At 43.0% G+C, this 24594-nt stretch overlaps 2 protein-coding genes and 1 pseudogene across 2 annotated transcripts; 1 reads left to right on the top strand and 2 right to left on the bottom strand.

Annotated features, from left to right (window-relative positions):
- Positions 1-73: 73 nt before the first annotated feature.
- Positions 74-2266, bottom strand: LOC133927508 (uncharacterized; annotated as a pseudogene).
- Positions 2267-2795: 529 nt separating this feature from the next.
- On the bottom strand, positions 2796-6677 carry LOC133926212 (wall-associated receptor kinase 5-like). The gene is made up of 4 exons (XM_062372012.1): positions 6525-6677; positions 4851-5759; positions 4534-4752; positions 2796-4251 (listed from the first exon to the last, which is right to left on the bottom strand). Exons 1-4 carry the CDS (start codon positions 6544-6546, stop codon positions 3041-3043), a joined length of 2361 nt encoding a protein of 786 aa, XP_062227996.1. The 5' UTR covers positions 6547-6677; the 3' UTR covers positions 2796-3040.
- A 7728-nt stretch (positions 6678-14405) lies between these two features.
- Positions 14406-15442, top strand: LOC133926215 (early nodulin-93-like). Its single transcript, XM_062372016.1, has 3 exons — positions 14406-14787; positions 14909-14970; positions 15054-15442. Exons 1-3 carry the CDS (start codon positions 14724-14726, stop codon positions 15273-15275), a joined length of 348 nt encoding a protein of 115 aa, XP_062228000.1. The 5' UTR covers positions 14406-14723; the 3' UTR covers positions 15276-15442.
- Positions 15443-24594: the final 9152 nt, after the last annotated feature.

Below are 24594 nucleotides of genomic sequence, written 5' to 3'. Positions count from 1 at the left end.
TAAAATTTCAACTTAGGATTTGGCCAAACTGCAGACACCGAGGAACCAACACCGCACACATTACTATACACTGATGTCCCCTGGAGGCGTTGGATCAGTGTGTTACTATTGCCTTTTCCCACTTGAAGACTTGGCTGTGCAAGATTTTTAGGCACCGATTATTTCCTATCTCCACACAAAATTAGGATGAATTCGCCATGACGAGGTATCATCTGCAGTGCCATTCAATCCAATTCTTCATCTGAACCGTTCTTCTCCTGCTTACCCCACATCCTTCTTCTGATCAGGTCAAGCAGTTGTCTTTTTAGGGCAAAAAAGAAAAAAAGAAGCAATCGTTTGTTAAGCATCGCTGTCGTCAAATTCGTCAAGGGTTGCATGTCCTCTTGTCAACTCATGTGTATAGCCCTCGACTTCACTCTGTTCCTCTGCTTTCGCCTGTCGAGGCTGCTCTACCTCTCGACGGCACTCATCCTATCGGTCGTGCTGGCGGGTACCGTCGCGGTGCTGCTGTGCCACGCGCTGAGCGCGCGGGGGCGGGCCGGGCGCATGGCGAGGCGACCGGTGCTCAACGGTGGCGAGGAGTTGGAGGTGCGCATGGAGTACAGCTTCTTCCGGAAGGTCGCCGGGCTGCCGAGCAGGTTCTCGCTGGACGCGCTCGCCTCGGCGACGGACGACTTCCGGTGCGTGGTCGGACGGGGCTCGTCGGGGACGGTGTTCAAGGGCATCCTCGACGACGGCACGGCCGTGGCGGTGAAGCGTATCGACGGGTCGGAGCATGTGGACAAGGAGTTCAGGTCGGAGGTGTCGGCCATCGGCAACGTGCAGCACGTCGGCCTGATCCGCCTCCTCGGCTTCTGCCTCGTGCCCCACGGCCCGCGCTTCCTCTCTAGGAGTACATGAGCACGGCTCCCTGGACAAGTGGATCTTCTCGCAACACGCCGGCGGTGGCAGCAGACGGTGCCTGATGTGGGCGCAGCGGTACCAGGTTGCCGTGGACGTGGCCAAGGCGCTGGCGTACCTGCAGTCCTGCACCACGACTGCCGAGCCAAGGTGGTGCACCTGGACGTGAAGCCGGAGAACATCCTCCTCGACGACCGCTTCCGGGGGCTCCTCTCGGACTTCGGGCTGTCGACGCTGATGGGTAAGGAGCAGAGCCGGGTGGTGACGACGGTGCGCGGCACGACGGGCTACCTGACCCCGGAGTGGCTCCTCGGCGCCAGCGTCACGGAGAAGTCCGACGTGTACAACTACGGGATGGTACTGCTGGAGATGCTCGGCGGTCGGCGGAACCTCCAGGGGGAGCCCGGCCCGGGCGGGTCGCGGCGCTGGTCATACTTCCCCAAGATCGTCGCCGACAAGGCGCGGGAGGGGCGCGTGATGGAGGTGCTCGACAAGCAGCTGGTCGCGTCCGGGGAGGCGAGGGTGGACGAGGCCGTCGTGAGGCGGATGGCGCACGTGGTGCTGTGGTGCGCGCAGGAGAAGCCCAGGGCGCGGCCGACCATGGCGCGCGTGGTGGAGATGCTGGAGGCGAGGGGTGGCGCTGCCGTGGAGCCGCCGCCGCCGTCGGACATGATCGTGGTCGACCTGCTCGCGCTAGACCCCGCGCACGCGCACCACGACGGGCCGTTCGGGCTGCCCCTTCTGCCCGCGGGCTCGGCCGGGACGGCCGCGTCGTCGGTGATGAGCGTGAACGACTCGTTCGCCCTCTCATACTTGTCGGGACAGTAGCGTGCGTCGATTTTTTTTATAATAGTATTTTAATGAAAAATTGCAAAAATAAAATTTAAAAATAGAAAATTGCAAAATTAAGTATGCCACTGGACCCTCGTTGGAACTCCGAATGCCGATTGGACCTTTGTTGGAACTCTGAATACCGTCAAGTGGTCAATTCGACACCTCGGAGGCTGTTGGCCGTGCGAAACTCTAAGTGCCGACCAGTGGCCACATAGGATCTGTCTTCACCTTTGTTGGCTCGTAGAGTGGGACCTGTCGGCACCCCTGTAAGTTTGCACAGCGGGACCTGTCCCTTTCCCCATGGTCACATGTATGGCACATGGGATGTCGGTACTCGGAGTACCAACTGTCACCTATTTTTTGCAATTTTTCATTTTGATTTTCTTTGTAATTTTCTATTAAATTATTATTATTAAAAAAATCATGCACGGCATGCATGTTCCGACTTCCAAGGAGTGGCTTGATGCTTTGGTGATGGGATTGCCTGCCTCTCAACATTGAGATGCAGGTGTTGCTGAAACTGGAATACCATCAAAGCTTGAGCACATAATATGATTCTGCATTTTTCTTTTTCTTTTTTTAAAACCAAATGTGCTTTTGCATTCTTTTGGTTATTTTTTCATGTTACCTGTAAGCCATGTAACATATGGTATTGGTCAACATATTAATTTGTTCTCCCACTGTTTGGGAAGGAATAGGGATTGCATGAGTTTTTTTTTAAATCTACACAGTTCATTTCACCTTGAAAGTTGGAGGTACACCCAGAGTTCTTCCATAAACGGCGACGAGAAAGACATACCAGTTAATAGTTTTGCACTAAAATCCCCATGGTCTAGTGTGGGCTGGAACTGGTATGGCCCCGGCCCATGACTGTTTCGTGTTGGCGTCGGAGCCGAGTACGGTTCATTCACGTGGCAAAATTCGAAGGCTAACCCCGGTCCAGTATCTTCCATCCTCTCTCATTTTGTTTTATTTGTATTTGTGCTAGATTTCAAATTTATCATATCGCAGAAGTCATAGCCAGAGCTTTTCTGGTGCAGAGAAGACAATGTACTTTTTAAACTCTCAATTTAATAAGGAAAAACACATAAATGTCTCAGCAACGTACAGAGAAAACTATTCGCGTAAGCTTATTTACACCATACCACTGATGAGCTACAATAACGTGATTGCATAACACCTACATGCCAAGACTAGGTGTGATCAAGTGAGATTGTTTGGCAGCTCGATTACACGAGTACGGCAACTATATGTAGTAGTAGTACATGGTAACACCCATACTGAAAACTCGAGACATTTACATAATCTAATATTCATATCCCATGTTGGTAGTACCAGCATAGTCTGCATGTGGTGTTTCGACATCCATCCCCATCATTCGCGCTGTCCAGTACATGCTAGGCTGCAGGGCACAAGTCGAAGCCACGCCTAATCTCTCAGCTAAACGTTCAGTTTCTTCATGCTTCAGCAACAATATCTCTCTCCATGCACTTCGTATAGCTTTCAGCCTGTCGGTCACTTGGGTCATGGAAGGCCTCTCCTCCCTTTTGAATCTCAAGCACAAGCTGGCTATCTGAGCAACTTCTTGGAACAGTTCCTCCATTCCCACACCAATTATACTAGTGTCTAACAAACCTTCAACTCTGTTCTCCTTCATCGCTTGCAGGAAAGATGATGCGAGGTTTCTGTCTTCCTCAGGGCCCTCAAAGTATATTGCTGTCTTCCTTGTGATTAGCTCTAAAAGCACAACTCCAAAGCTATAAACATCGCTCTTCTCTGTCAGTTTCCGCTCTTGCAAGTACTCAGGGTCCAGGTAACCCAGGGTTCCCTGCACTATTGTCATGAGTTGAACTGCATCGTTAGGAAGAATCCTTGACGCCCCGAAGTCGGTCACCTTCGCCATGTAGTTTTCATCTAGAAGAATGTTTAGAGATTTCACATCTCCATGGACTATGGGGCGGTTGATGGAGAGATGCATATACTCTAGTGCTTCAGCAGATTCTTGGGCAATCCTGAGACGGACTTCCAACGAAATAGGTGGTCTACCATGATTACCATGGATCAACCGAAAGAGAGTGCCATTTGGGATGAATTCATACACTAAAATGGGCACTTCCACTTCCAAACAGCATCCTATAAGCCTAACCACATTCTTGTGATTGATCTGCGAGAGTATAATAATCTCTTGAACGAATTCTTCGGTTTGAACCACATTGATAATCTTTGAGCGCTTTATAGCCACTACCTTGTTATCCCTCAAAATGCCCTTGTAGACAGTGCCGTGGCCCCCTATGCCTACTTCTCTACTCTTGTCAAAATTGTTTGTTGCCTTCTTGAGGTCTTCTAGGGTGAATAGTGTCACTGTATCGACTTGTCTAGAAAGGATTTGTTGATATAATATCTGACCACCATTCTGTTTGAAGAACCTCTCCTTCTCTTTTGCTAGCTTCCTTTTTTGGCACTTGATTAGTAGAGCAGAGATACAGATGATGAGGAAGACGAAACTGATGGAAATACCTGAAAAATGGAGGTTACCATCAATTCGACTAGCTTTCTACATGCCCACATGTGGTTTTAAACTATGTGAAAAAATATTGTTGTAGCATCCACGAATGGTGATATTGTTTTATAGGAACACTAGGGAATTCCCGACTGACTATATATTAGCAATGAGAAAAGTATATCTCATGAGAAAGGGAAAAATTATAGTGACATAGTTGAACTGATAGGGCAAGAAAAGTGCGGATGCATTATATTTTTATAATACTATTCTCTTCTTCAGTTCTCTCTTAGATATACCTATGACCATATTGTTGGGGCCATGACTAGTTTCGACCATATTGTTGAGGCCATGACTAGTTTCGACCGTATTGTTGAGGCCATAATCAGTTTCGCAGGGTAGTTTCTTGGGATCGCTGCTCCAAGTTCCTGGTTTGCATGAACACGTGTAGCTTCCGATGGTGTTATGGCATTTGCCGTGGCAAGGATACAGGAATGGATAATCACACTCATTGATGTCTGTAGATTATAAGTGGAATAAACATTAATCATTGGAAAAAGCACAATTCACAAAGCAAATCAGTACGAAGAGAAAAGGGAGATGAACGCAAGCTGACCTTGCTGGCAGCCTCCGTCTAGGTAGGGATTGCCCTCGAAGCCTGAAGAGCAGTTGCAGAGGTAACCGAGGCCATTGGGCGTGTCCATGCATACGCTATTCATCCCGCGGCATGCATTGGCTCCGTTGCAAGTTTCATTACCAACCACCCAGTCAATAACCAATGGGATAGGTTGTGTCCATAACGTCTGTTGGGTTAGTCCGTAACGTTCTTGAAAATATGATGAGTTGATATAGAAAGGATCGAATTTGAACGAATCCTCCGCGACAACGAACCCATAGCTGCACGGGCTCAAACTCTGGTATTGGCTGGTGGATGCAAGAGCTTCGATTTGGATGCCTAAGAATTCCAGGTTACCTGTGAGGGCAGTCTGACAGCAACCCATGCCACCAGTGCATTGTGTGGTACTGTCGATGCTATCCTTGTCGTAGCAGAATGATCCACATGTGCTGTAGTAACTATGCTCCTTGTTGCTACCATAGACGAATGCAAGGGTATTACAACCAATTACTGTGAATTTGTTCTTGGTTTTGGAAACCGTGAAAGAAGGGCCAAATCTAATACTGGTTTTCTCCGTCGTGTAGTTGCAGTGCCATGCTATGGGACTCTGAATGCGAGCCTCGCCAAGCAGCAGATTGATTTTCAACAGAGGTGATACCTGCTGGTGAGTACTATTCAATAAAGTTGCACTATCTCGGTCTTTGTCGCATCTGACTTCAAAGCCTTCCTTCAGAAAGCAGCCCTTCCCGATGCCGAACGGGTAGGGGATGCTGACGTTGCCACACTTGTCTTGGCAGCCGGGCTTCGCTAGGCTGCTGCTCCCAGCCCCAGCATCATCAGTTGGAGTACCGTGCTGGTGCTGCAGTGTCAGCATGGCCGCCACAACTAGCAGCAATTTTTTCTTGTAGCCTGTATCAGATAGACAGATACGTATGGGTTTAAGTTGTATTTAGTTGAATTTAACGTTTAAGTTACATGCAACTAATATTCAACTCAACTCTTCGATTATATCTGACATGGCAAATTTGGCCAGTGGAGGGAAGCCTCTGGCGGGAACTATTGTTCTGGAATTGATCCTGACACTATAATTTCCGCCAAAGGCTTATTCTCCCTGACACTATAATTCCCACCAAAGACTTATTCTCCCTGACACTATAATTCCCACCAAAGGCTTATTCTCTGTGGACTTTGTTTACCTGACTTCTTCTCCATTGCTTGTATGCTTGTTTGCTACTTTGTTTCGGATGGCATGGCTAGCAAATCCCTAGGCTAGCCCAAATTGCAAAAATTGTGTGATGATTGTTGTACAGATTACAGTCGGTTTTTTGCTTGAACTAATTGTGGAAATGAGCCACGAAACAGCCGATTCAAGCAAAAAACCGACTGTGATTGCTATTAACCGACAATACTTTCAGTCTCTTTTCTGCTAGAAATGATTGTATCGCATGAATGTGTGTAGTGGTGTAATTTTAGGCCTCGAGAGCCTAGGATGTGCCTCCTTTTAACTTTGTTTATTAAAATAATAATAGATAGATACAACTGTAACTTTTAATCATAGGCATATATTTTCAAATCTTGTTGTTTGCAACAATACGAGCTATCTTTTTCTTTTAAAAAAACAAGATCGAAAACTGTACTAATTCTTCAGTAGAGGGAGCAGTAAGAAGGTCTTACCTGTAGGCGATGACCACGCCATGTATGTACCGTACGTGTCTGTAGGGGTTGGTTTTTCTGTCCGTGTTGTGTATGAGAAGGCAGAAAGAGAGGGCTCTCTGCTACCTGCGCGGGGAGCGGCCGACAAATAAAAGTTGCTAGTTACCTACACGGCTGAAGCTCCTGTTTGTTGTCCGGCGAGTCGATCTACTACCCTTTTTATAAATGCGTAGCGTAGATTCCGAAATGCCATCTTTCTTCTGTGCTCCGTTTCCACGGACTCATAAAATCGCCGTGTTTGATAGGGGCGGGAAACACAGGAGACGACTGACTGACTCCTAACTCCTAAGTCCAAGAGAACGTCTTCTATGGATGTCATCGCGTCGCTGCTTCGGCGTTTGGCAGGCCAGTGGCTCCGTTTAATTTTCACCGAAGGCACCGCGAAGAAGCTAAGGCCAGTGGCTGATTGCTGTAGTTGATGGGTGCGTGAACGCTGCGAGAATATTATAGCTGATGGATGGTTATGTGACTGGACAAGCTTATTCGGACACGGCCGCTTGTCAACTTTAAAGCGCAAACTTGCGAAACTAGTCATCCTTTCTGCAAGTCAGTCAGCTTAGTCCACGTCGTCACAAAAAGATTGTTGCTAGAAGCTGTAAACAAACAATGACGCGAGTTAACTACCGATTATATATATACAAATATATATATGCATTGTTTCGCAGATAAGAGAATTCGTTTACTTGTTTCCAAAAGTAAGCTTCAAAAGCCACTGCAGTGCAGAAGCATCAGTGCGCAACGATGGCGCTGGCGCGCATCAGGCGTTGTTCACGTCCACATGCACAGAAAACATGGGCGAGAGCCCATCTATTTGATGAGCAAAGAAATAGCGGTGCCACGGTGTTGGCCCATGCGCGGCCGGCCGGAGCGCTTAGTTGGAATTGGGGTCTCTCTTTCTCTCATTTGTGAAGGAGGATCACTTTCGACATAAGGTGATTGCATTCCAAGAGCAATTTTTGGAATGGATCATGTATTCTGTGTGATGTATGCTCCCCTCATGTTCACTGAGCTACAAGCTTCCATCTTCATTTCCCCAGCTTGATGTGATTGGAGAAGGAGGATCCCCTGATGGGCATGATGATGACGACCACCACCATCATTAAGGTCCAACAAGGCATATCTAGTAATAAAATGTAGTGCCAATATCATTTTTCCGCAGTGTTGTCAGCATTTGCCCTTATAGAGTTCAGTAGACCATGTCAACCTGTTTGCCCCACGGCTCGGAACAGCGTATGGTTTTGTAACAGTCTTTTCAGAAAATCGGCTATACAAATAATGGGATTCATTACACAATTACATACTTTATCTATTCAACACACGTTTTGTTGAATCAAGATTTAAAACATGCTTATTTCTCTGGATGATTCTATGCTTCCCAGGCCGTGTTCACCAAATCTGTTGGTGGAAGAATTGTTGTCTGAATATTGCTAATAGCCTAACACATTGGTCTGTTCAAATTGTAGTTGCAGTCGTAAGAGTTTATCAGATAATACATTTAAGAAATTATTCCATCAAATGTACTCCCCTGGATCCGGGAATAGCGACATGAACTAAATATCTTGTCCAAGCCAAAGAACTTACCCCGAAAAGTCCTGACAAATGATGATTGAGACAAGATTCCGCGTTTTGAACCACGAAAGGCTTGGCTTCCATTTGGGTTGTAGATGTAACCGACCCCTATTAAGGATGGCGTAGAAAGAAATAATAGAAAAGGAGATACTAACACTGCTACAGAAACCTTTGTACAGACAGTTTGGAATCCCCGTGCGGGACGCTTTTTCAAACCGTCTGTAGCAAAGAGTATGTACAAATTAATTTGTACAGACAGTTCATGAATCATATGTACAAATAATTTGTGTAGACGAGTCTAAACTGGAACCATCTGTACTAATCGGATAGTCCGGACGACTCTAGTCTCCTCCTCCGAGCTCACGCGCCTTCTCTTCGGCTTCGGATCGATGAAGTGCTCCCAGACCAAGTCGGTGGAGGACCAGGAGCCACTTGATCCGAACAACTGCTCCTCATCATTTTATCATATGGGTCTAGTTTAGAGATGTCTGTAGTAATCTTTTCACAGACGGTTTGTCTGTATAAAGACGTCCCACTAAGTTATTTGTGTAGTAGTGTAACGTACCTTTTCCTTGATCTGTAGTTTCCAAATGCTAACATGGCTGATGTTGTTTACATGTTCAATCTCAAATGGATGAAATATTCAACTTAAGATTTGGCCAAAACTGCAGGCACCAAGGCACCAACACCACACACATCACTATACACTGAAGTCACCTGGAGGTGCTGGATCAGTGTGTTATTATTGCTTTTTCCCACTTGATGACTTGACTATGCAAGATTGCCAGTAGGCACCGATTCTTTCCTATCCCCACACGAAATTTAGGATGATGTGTGGAAATTTTGTAAATTTACAACAACAAAAAAAGAACCTATCTTTTGTAAATTTTAGAAACGGATGTATATTTCTACTAATTTTGAGAATAAAAATAAAAAAGAATCACTTTTGTCGCTCCTCTAAACAGACGCAATTGCCAAATACTAGTCAATCAGTCAACTAATATAATTCGCGAATTCAGTGGAATTCATCTGTTTATAAATGCATAGATTCCATTTCCACGGGACTCATCAAGTCGCTGTCTTTGGTCGGGACGAGACATGCAGGAGACGACCGACTGATTCCAAGTCAACGTCTTCCATGAATGGCATAGTCGTCGCAAAATTATTGCTTCTAGAAGCTGTAAACAAACATTAACGCGAGTCAAATACCGACATACATATGCATTCGTGTACTTGTTTCCAAAAGTAAGTCCAAAAGCCACGGCAGTGCAACATCACCGCGCGCATCAGGCGTTGTTCAGGTCCACGTGCACGGAAAAACATGGGCGAGAGCTCATCTATTTCAGGAGGAAAGAAATAGGAGTGCCACGGTGTTAGGCCAATTCCAAGAGATTCCTTAAATCTACAAATTCTAGTGCTACAGTTCTTTGCGATTTACTGTAGTATTATGCTGTAATAGTGATAGGGGATGCTGTAATAGTGTTTTGAGGATGAAAATTTAAAGTAGCTGTTGGAGATGGTCTTAGCAGCTTAGACCCTTGTTTGGTAGCTCCACATCAAATTAAGTGGTATAGGTTAAGATTAAGTGGTTTAAATTTATATTTTTAAATTAAAATATAAATAAAATAGCTTACATAAATATTCTCAGTATACTTGTAGCTCGAGCTTTAAAATTTTCTGCATCTAGCTTCAATAATTTTTAAAACAAAAACTGTACCAAACAAATCCTTAGCTGGAGTTGATGTTGCTCTTTCAAACAAAGTTGGAACTAGGGTAGCATGGTGTTGGGCCAGCTACTGGGTTAGTTGGAATTGGCGTCTCTCTCTGAGTCGAATTTCGCTTCGTCCGATGACGGCGGCGGCGCCGTTCCTGCTGGGCTGCTCGCGCCCACGCATCTCCTCGCGTCTTGGGCTGTTGCGCATCCTCCCTCCTGGATTGTGCTAGTTTGTTTCCTATCGTGGGCTTTATTTTCTTCTTTTCGGCCCAGTTCTATACCTTGTTAGGTTTTTTTTTCCAGGGGTTGTGTTGTGTGCTGTGTAGACTCGGTTAGGGGTGGCCCGGTTTTTAATTTTATTTGTCTTTTGTTTCTTTTGGATTCATCTATCTTAATTGTTTTTTCTAACTCATAATGTTTTTTCTTTCTTTCTGTCTTTCCTTTTGTTTTCTGGGAGGGATAATTTCTTCGTGTATTTGCGCTCATTTGTGAAGTCGGAGGTGAACTGGGGCCCTTCGGGACCGCATGGGAAGATAGTCGCTACAAACTTTTGGGTACTTTTTGTATTTATTAAGTTGGCTAACTTTTGTATTTGTTCGTGTTTTTAATTTTAGTAACAAAATCACCATAATAATTTGAGTTCCATTAATTGGGATTGTTGTATGCGAGTAAGTACAAGTAATTAGGGAACTATACCATTCTTGGCATCAAGTTTTGAATAAATGAGGTAATCAACAATACTTTAAAATTAGAATAAATCTTTATTTACCATACAAAGTTAGCCAAATCACTAATTTTCCACCAAAAAGTTTGTGTTCCCTTCGTAATCACTCGGTTTTAAATTTCAACCCTCTTTGTTACTAATAGCTTATTGCCACCCCTTCTCCTGTTAACATGCTGTAAACTGAGCTTCGCAAGTTGTTTTCTCAACCCACTGTTTAATTTAATTTTATATTGAAGTTTTTATCTACATGATTAGCAAAATTTACATGATTAGCAAAATTTGGAGCTGTTGATATATACACAACTGCTATACGGTAGCATGAGACCTTGAATCAGATGTGCACCATGTAATATAGATGATGTAATATATAATTATTATTTTTGTCGAGTACACAATGTGGTGTCCTACTTTACTATATTCTGGCAACATAAGTAAGACATCAACATGGTTCACAGGGAGCAGCTTTGCAGCTGGAACGTATAGGAAAAAGGTATCAGTATTGTAGAAGGAAACATTTCTAGCAAGGTAAAATATGTTGAAACGGCAGGTGCTTAATTTATAAGCACCAACAAGTGCAGATCTTGATGAAATTCCTTGTTTCTTCAATGTTGTTTAGTATAATTCCGTTCACTAGCATTGAACAAAAGAATATGGACGCATGACTAGCAGACTAGTCCTATGGTTATGCCCAGTTTATGATAAAGCTAGCAAAACCTTGCTAGAACCTGTTATTTCTGAAAAAAAAAAGAACCTTACAATATCCTCCTTCGTAATCACTCGGTTTCAAATTTCAACCCTATTTGTTATTGTCGCCCCTTCTCCTGTTAATATGCTGTTAATTGAGGCTCTCCCAAGTGGTTTTCTCAACCCATTGGTTTAATTTAATTTTATATCGGAGTTATTATCTCGTATATCTGTTGTCGCCTGGCAAACTACTTTTAAGTTAGGAATAGTTCCAATGCTCTATCTACAGAGTTAGTTGTCTATATTGTGGCTGATTACTACACCATCGAAAAGAAAATGGGACTCGATCAACTAATATTGAGCATAATTAGTGGTATTGTTTTAGAAAAATAAAATCATCCTACACTGTACAACCGTGGCAATTGCAATATTCTTTCCGCGCAATTAGCGCGGGCTACTCTGCAAATTACTTCTGGAAACCCGATCGAGGCTCTCCGCTCCAGAATAGCTGCAACTGGCTGCTTCTCGAGGCGTAAATAAGCCCGATCTACATCGATTGGCGCGGCCCGGCCCAAGTACATCCCTTTAATCCGAACTGTGGCCGTTGGGCCCCACACCCGCGACATAATGCAAAAGTCGCTTTCGTCCATACATTTTGGTGAACCAGCGAAAAGCAGCTCACAGAAAATGGAGGAGAATCATTGAGTGACGTTGCCGAGTGAGCCGGTTTCGCCGGAAAACTAGGAGCGCCGGCCTTGCGAACTCCGATCCGAATACAACTACGGCATCCGTGCGGCACATGTTCCCGGCAAAAGTGAGGGCATCAATAAACTACTCTGTTAAACTACCCTTTAAAAAAAAAACTCTGCTAAACGCACAGCAGGTCATGTTCGTAGCTGTTTACGGATGTAGGAGTACTTTTCAGGAACGGACGTAGTGACGATATTCATAGGGAAAAATGTAAAAAAAAAAAATTGAAAAGTCAGTTTGATTTTAAGATTCTTTAAAAAAAATTGCAAAAAACCTAAAAAATCAATCTGGTTTTGAGATTCTCACCTTTTGGAGTGTAAGAATAGTTTATTCTACACCCTATCCTAACATAGTAAATCCCCGAGCGCCAACCCCACGCGCTGTGCCGCGCGCCACGTCTCCCTGCGGCCCGCACGCCTTGCATGCTGACACCACGTGCTGCGTCACGTGCCACATGTCCCCGAGGCCCGCGCACACGCCGCTCATTCTGCACCCATGCGGAACGTGTTCCTGCACCCACGCTCACTCGTGCGCCACACGTCGTGTAGTTTCTAGTACAGTAGCGTTCACCAATTCAATAGCAGTTTTATAGTTGCTCAGTAGTGTTCAGCAGTTTAGTAGTCTAAGTAGTGTATAGTAATTTAGTTGTTCAGTAGTTTCAAGTTATAGAAAAATTATTCAGTAGTGTCAATAGTCGTTAGTAGTTTTGTTCAATAGTGTCAATAGTTTTTTATCAGTAGTGTCAATAGTCGTCCGTAGTTTATGTCAATAGTATCGGTAGTTTTGTTCAGTAGTGTCAATAGTTTTTTTGTCAATAGTTTTTTATCTGCAATATCAATAGTTTGTATTTAGTAGTGTCAGTAGTCGTTCAGTTGTTCTAAGTCATAGTAAATTTTATTTAGTAGTTTATGTCATTAGTGTTAGTACTTGCCAGTAGTATCAATAATTTAGTTTTGTAGTATTAGTAGTTTCTTAATAGTTATTTTAGTAGTTCTCAGTAGCTGGTCACATCTCTAGTGATCAGTAGTTAGGCACAAGCGGGGGTCTGCGGGGCGAGGACACGTGGCACAGGCGTGGCTCACGCGCCATGTGGCGCGCCCTAGTTGCTCTTGCGGGTGGGCTGGGCCAGGGGTCTGCTGTGGTGGGGTGGGCTTTTACACACTAGGTGTAGAATAGTACTACCGTATATATATACGTATATACGTTTGCACACTCGTGAATCTTGTTGCCTCCAAAACATCGTCGTACACTAACAAGTTTTAAACTTCGAAGTTGTATTTATAGATAATATGATTGCTTCAACTCTTCTCAGAAGTCGTGCATATTTATTTCGATATTCTCTGATGACACAGAAAATGAGAAGGTAACATTTGGGCTTCAGTGGTCGGATGTAATTCTCGACTAGGTAGGCCTCTACAAGTAGAACTCAATTTAGTTGAAGAACTTTTTTTACCAAAAAATATTTTATTTAGCAGAGAAGATTCCCAATTAGATAGAATATCTTTTGCTAGGAACCATTCTCGACTAGGTGAGTTCTAGTATAATTAGATCCTTGACTGTGTATAATCTAATTGATTTCTTCTTAGCAGTGTTGGAGGAGTAGCTAATGAGATATTGATAACTAATTATTAAGGATATATATGAAAATACCGGAAGAAATAGTGTGCAAAGCTATATACATGTGTATATACATACGTATATAAATATATAGAAATAGTGTGCAAACCTATATGCGTATATATATATATACACACGTATATAAATATATAAAAATAGTGAAAGAAACAGTATGCAAACCTAGATACGTATGTGTGTCTATATATATATGAAAAATGTAAAAAGAAATATCTTAAAATCAGACTGACTTTTGAAGTTGCAACAAAACAACCTCTGGCGAAATCTCAAATTCAGCCAGACTTTTGAGCAGAGTGTTTTGCATTTTCCCCATACTTATATTCGTGACCCGGCAGCAGGTCGGCTGGTCGGTCATACACTCGTACTGCAGGTGACGAGTCCACGCCGAACCCATGCAACAGATCGACTGGATAGCAAATTCGTCTCGTCAAAACTCAAGAGTCTCAGACCGAATAATGCATGGGATTAGTGAACAGCAATCACCTCGGAATAAATACTACTCAAGAGTCTCGGAGTAGCTCTGTTACTTTTCTTTTTTTTTAAAAAAAACAAAGAAAGAAAAGCTCTGTTACTTTTTTGTGCTAGCCTACTGATTAGCCCCCCACGTAACTCCTCACAAGATCACATTGTTAGCCGCTCAAATGACGAATCCTGTGTCTCCCTAACCACAGTTTTCAGGTAACCCATGAGCACAAACAAGGCTTAGCGGAGTCCCGGCCTGTCCCGGTCTCCCAGTAAAGCAGCGAAGGGACACGGTGCTGGGCAGGTTGGCCACCAACTTGCACGACTCGAAGCTCCGGAGGCAGAGATAGACCGGCCGGCCGGCTCGTGGGTTTCGCCCAAAACCGTGGCCGCGCCCGCCTTCCTCTCGCTCCGGTCACCATGCAGCTGCGGCCGCCACCTTCTCCTTCGGCTGCTGCCTATAAGTGCACGGCCTCTTTGCAAGCCACATCTCATCTCACTCTTCGCCAACTCTTCACTACTGCTGCTGCTACAGATAGGAGTAAGTACTCACAAGCTCTCTGCTACTCTTTCTGAAGATCCGTCGCAAGCTTGCGCATCTTAATCCACTCTCGGAGGGGAGATGTCGACTGTGACCCGTGCCTACCTGGACCAGAGGCTCGCCATGGCCAAACGCTGCTCCAGAGGTAATTACGCGCGCATTCGGCATTTCTGCTGTTCTAGTGCCTGCAGTACATGAGCCCTGCTGTCAGTCAAATGTATAGGTTGGTTTCCTCACACTAGCTCGCTGTGATTGAAAAATTGCAGAGGCAACGCTCGCCGGAGCCAAGGCGGCTGCCGTCGCCACCATCGCATCTGCAGTCCCAACGGTGAGCCTGTCTGTCTGTCTGTCTGTATATGTGTTCCTTAGTTGACGATCGAGCTGTTGTTGATCATGCTACTGCTTGTTCAGTTGGCGAGCGTGAGGATGTCGCCGTGGGCGAAGGCGAACCTGAACCCGACCGGCCAGGCGCTCATCGTCTGCACGGTGGCCGGGATGGCCTACTTCGTTGCCGCCGATAAGAAGATTCTGTCGCTGGCGAGGCGGCACTCGTTCGAGGACGCCCCCGAGCACCTCAAGAACACCTCCTTCCAGGGCGCCGGCCGCCCCCACCCCGTGTTCTTCAGGTCATGAGCACTACTAGTGGTACTCTGCATGTCGTCGATGTCCGGATAACCTACCAGTCAACTACTGCACGGCGATGTGCTCAGAGAAAATATAATACTGTAATACCTTGTATATATTATGTATATTATGTTCCCCTCCAACTTATGAATACTGCAACTTTGTGCTATTTAGTCTCTTAATCTACCCTGAATTTCCTTTGCGCCTTTGATGAGCTTCTTCCTCTCCATGATCAACGTATTACCTTGCCCCAAAAAAAATGTGTGACTGCATTTACCTAGCTCAATTCTACATTGCGACATCATACATCGGTATCACAAATTTGCAAGCAGCAGTGCAGTATACCAGCGTGAATGAACCTAACCATGGTAAACGATGGCGTATATGACGATGAGCTGAACACACTCTATTCTCAGCAGAATATATAGCCTGTCATTCTTCAGAGTGTACTGCTACCAAAAGTCGTGATCAGGTCTAGATCAAAAGGTTAACTAGCTGACTCTTCAAAGACTGGGAGTGCCCGAATCAATCAACTCGAAAGCTCCGGTTTGGTGGTCACTCTCGGGCGACTTCGTGCCGGCTTGGTTAACTGAGAATCAATCATGGGGCCTTTAGGGTCCGTCTGACAGGTTCCAGCTCCTCTTATAAATGTTTTGGTTCCAATTTTTTTAAAATTATTTATTTAATAAATCAGAATTACTTTATGTAATCGCTAGTTTGATGTATTTTGATTCTCAAGAAAACATGACAATTATAATTAATAAGAAGGAAGTGATTCGAAACAAAAGAAATCACATTTTGCATGCTTCATCCTCGTGAGGTAAAAAACATTTTTTATTTGAATTACTTGTCAAAAGCACCTTTTGGCTAGAATTCCACTAATTCTGGTCAGAATCCTAAATGTTTGTTGCTGCTAAACGCATTCTTATTAATTCCGTGGACAACTATGCATGTGTATTTGTAGTCTAGAGTATACTCAGTACCCACTGTCAAGTTCAGACATCAGCAGACACCAAAGGTTACGAAAAGGAGGTTAAATATGAACACTGCCTGATTTCTTGTTTTACCTGAAAACAGTGGATAAGGTCACTCAGATGAGATCTGAAAATCAGAGCAGAAAAGAAAAGAGCCAGCTCGTCAGGGGGATAAGCTATCCGTACTCTCAGTGGGGCGCACCTACTCACGCCACGCGTGCAGCAGCACACAGACCGAGACGCCATGACGCCCATGGGGCCGGCCGGTCTCTGCTGCTGCACAGCCGAAAACTGGGAGCGCCACCCTGAATCCGCCCAAAAACTGGGGCTAAACCACTTGTTTGTGTTGCTAGTTTGCCCTTTTCTCCTTTCCTTTACCTCTTCATGCATGCCCGGCCGGTTTCGGTTTCTTCCGCCGATTGGTCGCGTCTATCTATTCAGCGTGTAGTTACGAGAAATTAAATTGAAATATGCTTTAATTTTTTTAATAAGTAATTGATATTATCATTTATTTGGTTTGATGATCAAGTTGAAATATGCTTTGACTTTTTTAATTAGTAATTGATATTGTCATTTATTTGGTTTGATGATTTTTTGTTTTGCATGAGCTTTGATGTGATTTGAATTTATTTGAGGTTTTATTTGAGCATATTGATCATGTAATAATTGTAATTGGAGTCGTAGATATGTATTTGCTTGTTTCATGGTATGTAGGTGATGGATGTAATTTGGCGATCGATAATGGGATGATCGGGGCCAAGTGGAGTACTTAGTGCCAGATGATCAAAGAGGCCGAACGGAATCAAGGGTGATCCTAATTGAACACGTGGAGATCAAGCAAATTATTGAAGGTGGATGGAGATAGCATGTTGAAAAGTCAAGCGAAGAGGATGCCGGTGCAAGTGACAAGACGGTTCGAGGGATCGGGAGCGGGAGAGACTTGCCGGTGGTCAGGATCGCATGACGGAATACACGTGTAGATATCGAAACGCTTGCTTAAGATGTAAGCAAGGCGATGAGTCACGCTTTGAGAAGCGTGCAGACGGTTTCGCGTTTTAGCCTTAAAACCGTAGAAGGACTGGAGGAGTGCGTAGCACCATCGCGAAACTTATGTCGAGGCAAAGCTATGTCATGAAGGCGTCGCGACCGTCCGATGAATGGAGAAGAAAATGGACCAAAATATCCTTGGAGTAAGTAGGAGTGTACTACAAGAGATGGGTATTTTAGGAAAAAACTAGAAAATCTAGGGGTCAAATTTTCTAGATCTATAAATAGAAGGGTAGGACTATGAGAGAGTTTGTATCAGCCATTTGAGCCCTTTGTGCCACCCATATGAGAGCCTTGTGTTAGGGTTTTAGTATTGAGAAAAATGAGTGTTTAGCATATGTATTAGGTTTGAGTTTTGTGAGAAAAAATATTTGTAATCCGCTTAAAATAGGGTTGACCTCTGCTGTAATGAAGTTTATTTTTTTTCATGTTATTGTGCTCACCTCCTTCTAGTTTCTCTCTATTTGTTCCCTTACAAGTTTACAAGTTTTTTTGTGTTTCTTTGTAATTTTTGTTTTGGTTTTTGAGCTGAATTTTCAGCACCTTGGGAGGTTGATCTTCTTGTTGCTAGAGGTATAAAAATTCACATACGAGTGTACACTCATGGGTCTTGAGTACACTTATCTCTAGATCATCAACTTGGAGAGGCATAAAAATACATCACTTAGGAAAAGGGGAGCACAGTGCTCTTTAATATTCACAGAGGCATATATGGTAGCCACGTTTCATACCACATACTGGTTGGAACTATTGGTCCACTGCCCTTCAGGATACCTGCGAGCTGGTGAAACGGTGCGAGTCGTGTTAATACAACGGCCGAAATACCAACCTACCAGCCCAGTCACTGCAGACCATACCACTCTCTTAGACTTTCGCTGTCTGGAGGCTCAATATCGTGAGACTGTTCCCTAAAGTCCCAAGTGATTTTGAGTTATTTTTCGTGGCAATCGACAAATTCACTAATTGGATCGAGGCTGAGCCAAGGTTTCACTTACCATTTGAGGTTCGGTTACCGAGCCCATTTGATAACCGAAAATTCACGGTTATTACGATAACCGCTCAAAATTCGGTTGAAATTCGAACAAATTCATTTGCTAAAATTTAAAATTTAGTCAAAAATTTATCAGAATCGTCGGTAACCGATTGAATCAGACCGATTACCGAGCGGTTTGGACGATAAACCGAGCGGTTTACGCGATAACTGAATACTAATTTACCAAGCGAATTTGATCGATAACCGAGTGATTTTAAGCGGTTACCGGCCGGATGAACTCGTAATCAATAATTTTGTAGGAAATTAAAAAAACACAAAATATCACTAAAAAGTTAGGAAAAAAATAGTAACAAATGTGGCATGATATTTGCTATGTTTTATAACATCAGAAATTTTTTTAGCATGACTTTTACTATATTTTGAAAGTTTCCAAGGTAAAAAATAGATACTAATAGCAATATAAGTATGAACATATAATTGTTTCATCGAATATATACATACATTACTCAAATTAATAAATATATATTGAATTGTCCGTACTAAAGCTAAAAACGTAATCACATATCATACATCAGTACTTATCAAAGTGATGATCGATTTTTAAAATATAATTTATATAGTATTCACACCACGTGCAGCATATGAGATGAAATTTTTTTTGCAAGTATTGTTCCTCGTGTCCCCACGAATAATGCTCCCTGTTCCCTGAGAGGGAGCTCATGGAAGCAATTGCCATCAGCAGCAGAGTTCAACTTGGCCCATCAACGTGGTCATGCCTCCGCCGCCCGAGCCCAACCCGACGGCGGACGGGACAAGACAAGACATACGCGGAGACCACCGCACGGCGAACGGCGGCGGCGTAGTGGGCAGTCGAGGAGAGCACACATCAGAAACTTACTGGCTTTCTCTTGTAATTCCAAGCTAGATTCCTGAATATTGGTTTGTGTCAATTCGTCAGTTCAAGAGAAATCACACGTCCAAGCATTCCCGAATTTCAAATCAACAACTAATGTATCTATTCAGAAAAGACCGCTGTCATGCAGAACTTCGGTTGCATCTAACGAAATTAGATTTTGTGCTTGTTCTATGCGTCCAACTTTTGAAAACACTATATTCAACATTTTGAATTTACTAGTTAAACATTTTAGATATACTATTTCAATATTTTATAATATCTAAAATGTTTATTTTTTATTCAATATTTTGTATAACCTAGTTCAACATTTTGAAAACTTGATTCGTCAGTTTTCAAAATCTGGTTTATCTAATTTTTTTGAAATAATATTAGAAATATTGAAACGGTACATTCAAAAATATAAAAAATATTTATATTGAATCTCATTTTGTTGCATTAATTATGAACAACGTTGTGATTCAAACAGAGTTACGGTATAAAAATTTTCTTAAGTAAATTTAAAAAATCTGTAACTTTTAAAATAGACATTAAAAGTTGTATATGAAAGTAAATTATTTATTATGACTTAGAAAAGCAAAAAATACTCGATTGTGGTCACAGAAATCGGCCCACAGGCCGTCTTCGGCTCAGCCACACTGAGGAAGAAACGCGGAAAAATGAAGCCTAATAAATCCCTACCTGTTTCGGCCCGTTCGTTGTTGTGCCTTGATCAATTGAGCGTGGGCTGATGGGCCAGACCACTTGTAATCTTGTTTTGATCGCCCATTAGAGCATATACAATGTGTGCTTAGAGAAGTGCTTATGAAAAAGAAATTAAGTTAAAAAAAACTCATTTTGTTGGATCAATCTAAAACTCAAAAAATAAATTAGAGATTTACTCATATCTAAATAAGTTAAAAAAAGTAAATTAAGTAGTGATCTAAAACTAGTCATTATTATTCACTAGGAGTTGTACTTATTTTGTTCGAGTCCCCAGCACTAGTACTTACTTTTTGAATAAAAATGGCTACATAAATTCCTGGCATCTCGCCGTCTTGTTACATAGCTCAGGAGTTGTATTTCATTAAAAAAATCCTGACTAGCGTGATTCACGCAGGATCTGTCTCGCAAACAGGTACTTATTTATTTTTTAAAAAAAGCATTAGGTTCATTTTCCAATGTTGGATCAATAATTCACCGACGGTTGGATCAGACCAACTTGCTCAACTAGTGATCATATCCTCTCACAGGCCACAGCCAACCCTTGGTTATCGCCAGATAGCAAAGTACAAACCAAGTAACAGAAAAAAACAAAAGAAGAAAAAGATTCGGGTAAATGAGACTTGGCAAATCCATTTCACGCGGCAGCAAAAATGTGCAGACTCCACTTCCTGTAAAAATGAGCCTGATGATTGGAGTAGAAGTCACACAACAGATGTGAGTGGACGTACTGTAGCTGACACTGGGGTCTGATTTTTTTTGTTTGAAATCAATTTCTTTGGTCATTGATGATACTACTCCATCTTGATTGTAAATACATGTCGTTTTGAAAAACATTTGATCAAATTTATAAAACTTTAACTAACAATAGTTATTAAAATATTTAGTTAGAAAACCTTAAAACTATATACGTAGATTTGTCTTAATTTTTTTATAATATCATAAATTTAATATATTTTATAAACATATTTTGATAAAAAAATATTTGTTAAAGCTATGTATTAGAGGTCATGTTTTATCTAAAATAATATGTATTTATGATATGAGGGAATATAGTTTATCTACTAATGCAGATAAATATACGCGCTGTTGACGGCTACTCGGTATCGCGATGACTTCAGCTCCCGGTCCAACCCATGACTTCAGCTCCCGGTATAGGCCTACTCGGTATCGCGATGCAGATGCAGCCTGAGGCAAAAACAGATGAACTCACGGTGGGGATCGCAGAGGCGATGGTCGCAACAGCTGCTGCCTTCGCTCCTGCGAGGGTCGCCTCTGCAGGCAGACATGCATGCAAGCAAGCATCAGTGAAAAGCAGCTAAGGAAGAATGCATCAGCGGAAGATTAGATTCTACTACTAGTGAGTGTGTGCAGTGTAGCTGTATGCATGAATGTACCTCGCGAGCAGCGCTTGGCGAGGGCGAGCTTCTGGTCAAGCGACGCACGGGTCACAGTCGACATGCCGATCGATCTTGCAGTATCAACTGCGTGCTAGTGAGTAGAATGGGGCTGAATATATATGGATCGACGAGTGGCTAGCTAGCAGTGAGAGTCCGAGAACCGAGGGAGATGCAGAGATGGGATGGTGGAAGAAGAGGCAGGGGAGGCCGGGGATTTATAGGCAGCGAGCGTCAGGGACGCCAAACGATCGGCGGACGAGGAGAACCGGCGGGCCGGTCGCTGAGGAGGACGTGGTTTTCGGGCGAAACCCATGTGTCGTCGACTGGCCGGCCGGCGCGCAGCTGATAGCCCAGCCGGGTTGGGAATCTTGGGATAGGTGCGGTTCACCTCCTCCTCGATATGATCGATTGCACGCTTCACTCTTCCCTATCCACTCGCGGGATGCAGACAGACGGTGCCAGTGCTACTAGATTCACCGGCCCGAGCATCTGTGCGCTACTCTGGTTGGTAGGAACGGTGCTTGTATAGAGTGAGCGCTCGAGTCAGTCTGCGTTCGAGTTCGACCTCTCACCCAATATACATGGAGTGAGCGTGTACAAAACGATCTGGCTCGACATCATCTAAAAAAATTCACCAAAATTCACCGGCCCGGGGGAAACAAAAGGAATCTATGTTTGCTATGCACGAAACGGAGCCAGTAATTTGGGCGTTGGCGTACCTCCACATGCGCATGGAACTATGGAGATTCTACGAAATTACCGACTTGTTTTCGAAAGGCGAGATACCATACCAGACTCTTGCAAATGTGTTGGCTCACCTACGACAGTCAGTGACGGAGCGTGCTCCCGTCCATCAGCTGATACGAGGTCTTAGCCCCAAATTCTTTGTGCTCCGCACCATTCTACCGGTCCTCCCCTCTTTTCATATTAGAAAAATAATTTATATAGGTGGTTCGAAAATTTCAAGTGAAACACTTTTTTTAACTGTCTGTGAATTTTTTTTTACAAATCAGATTTATATAAACAATTTTTGAACCATCTATATAAATCATTTGTACAGATAATTTATTATTAAAACTGTTTGTACTAAGTTTTCTAAAAAAAAATCTAAATATATATTTTTCATACCCATACCAGTCCCCTATATTATTATATAGACACGGTCGTTAGTTACATGCTTTTTCACGTGAAATACCATGAGTGTATTTTTTAAAATCGATCCCGCTATCTCTAACCTGCGCATTCCTTATCGTCTCACGTGTCATTTATTATTGACCATTATATATATCTATATATAAAAAATATACGCTCATAACAAGTGATACACTATTTGTATAAATGGTTCTAAATTTAGAATCGTCTGTGCTAATTAGTGTAGACGGTTCTAAACTAGAACCATTTGTACTGTATATTTTTATACAGACGGTTCCAATTTAAAATCGTATGTACTATTAATATTAATAGTACATACGGTTTTAGTTTAGAATTACCTGTACTATTCTTTTTTATACAGACGGTTATAATTTAAAATAGTGTACTATTACTGTTAATATTATAGACGATTTTAAATTAGAACCGTTTGGATAAAAGGAAACAATACAGATGGTTACAAACTACAACCGCATGCATGTACTAATAGTATAGATGATTCTAGTTTAAAACCGTCTGTATTGTAGCATCCTGCTTCGTTATAACTGCTTATTATTATTTTTTCAGACGATTCTAGTTTGAAGCTATTCGTAGTACCTTTATACATATAGCTTCATAAGTGTGTTTGTACATAGTTGTTCTACTAAATGAATTCTATATTATATTAGTGACTCATACGGTCACGCGACATCCTAACACTTGAATAGGCCTCTCAGACTGGGTTCTCTCCCATCTCTGGCAACTTTGCTCTTCTCGCCACCAACATCCTAACACTTGAATAGGCCTCTCAGACTGGGTTCTCTCCCATCTCTGGCAACTTTGCTCTTCTCGCCACCAACAATGTTTCACCGGTGACTCCTCTTCATCACGCCGTGACAACACTGAGCGCTCCAGTCATGGCTTCGATCATGAGCGTGGCCGTGGCAATCACGATCATGGCCGTGACGGTCGCAATAGCAACTCCACCTCCACCTCCACCAACAGCGGCGCTTCCTCCAGCTACAATGGCAACCAGTACGGCAACTACAACGGGCCTCCTTCCCGCTGCACTTCGGCAACGCCCCATCGGTGCGCCGGCCGGCGGCTACAGGTGTCCCCGTGGACTGGCATGTTCTGAGTGCTCGGCAACCTTCTCTCACCGCCGGCCATGCCTAATGGCCATAAGAATAGGTCTTGTTAACAACATTTATCACGTCCGCATCCTAAAGAACGAAAGAAAACAAAAAATGATGATCACTTACACCATAAAGTTTAGACTGCCTTAGTCGCTTTTGATGAGTATTAATAATGCAAGTTACTTAGTTACTACTTATACGAATATGGTCAGAATCTATTTGCTAGAGCTTTTAGAGCAACTTTTCGGTTAGAATCGGGGGAGTTTTGCTAAATAGCAGCTTTTAGCTTCCTGAGCGGGATTCGTTGGAGTGATTCTCTGAAATAAACTAGAAGCTAAGAAGCTGGAAAAAAACAGCTTCTCTTGATTCACTTCCCACATATAATCACTTCCCACATATAATCACTTCCTCTATATATTTTTATTTTAGAGAATAACTAGATAATCACTTTCAGTCTCAGAATCACTTTCTCTAGATAATCACTTCCCACAGAAAATTTAAATCAGAGAGAGATCTACCGAACAGGCCTCAATCTAATGTGATGATAAAACTCGTAACATTTTTTCCAGTTAACTAGCTAATAAAATGGATAAAAGGTCCTTTTGAGACCTGTTGTATTTTGGCAAAACCATGTGCCACCCTTTAGTGGTATTTTGAGTCAAATACAAAACTTCTACATCAAACTTTCATATTAATCGGTCCACTTGTCTGTATAATTTTTCTAGATATTTCTAAACTCAGCCACAACATGCAAATTCTATTGCGTCGTATATTATTTGAGCTTTAAAAAGATATAGTGCAAACTGATTGCTTATGATTTACTGTTTCTTCGTAGTGCAAAAACCTGCACGTTTTTTATAGGATTTTTGTACACTTTTGACACTTTGTTGCAATTTGCAAAAATTTACACCCAAGTGGGCCCGAATTCGGTATGCCGGCAGCCGATAGGCCAAGTTGGCCGGAGCCTTTAGGAGGCACGCTACCTCTCCGTCTTCTCTATCGTCCGATCATGTCGCCTGCCTCCACCGGCCACC

Source organism: Phragmites australis, chromosome 8 (genome assembly GCF_958298935.1).
Source record: "Phragmites australis chromosome 8, lpPhrAust1.1, whole genome shotgun sequence".
Classification (NCBI taxonomy): domain Eukaryota; kingdom Viridiplantae; phylum Streptophyta; class Magnoliopsida; order Poales; family Poaceae; genus Phragmites; species Phragmites australis.
The sequence above is the reverse complement of the archived record's forward strand: the minus strand, read 5'-3'. Positions and strand labels throughout refer to the sequence as shown.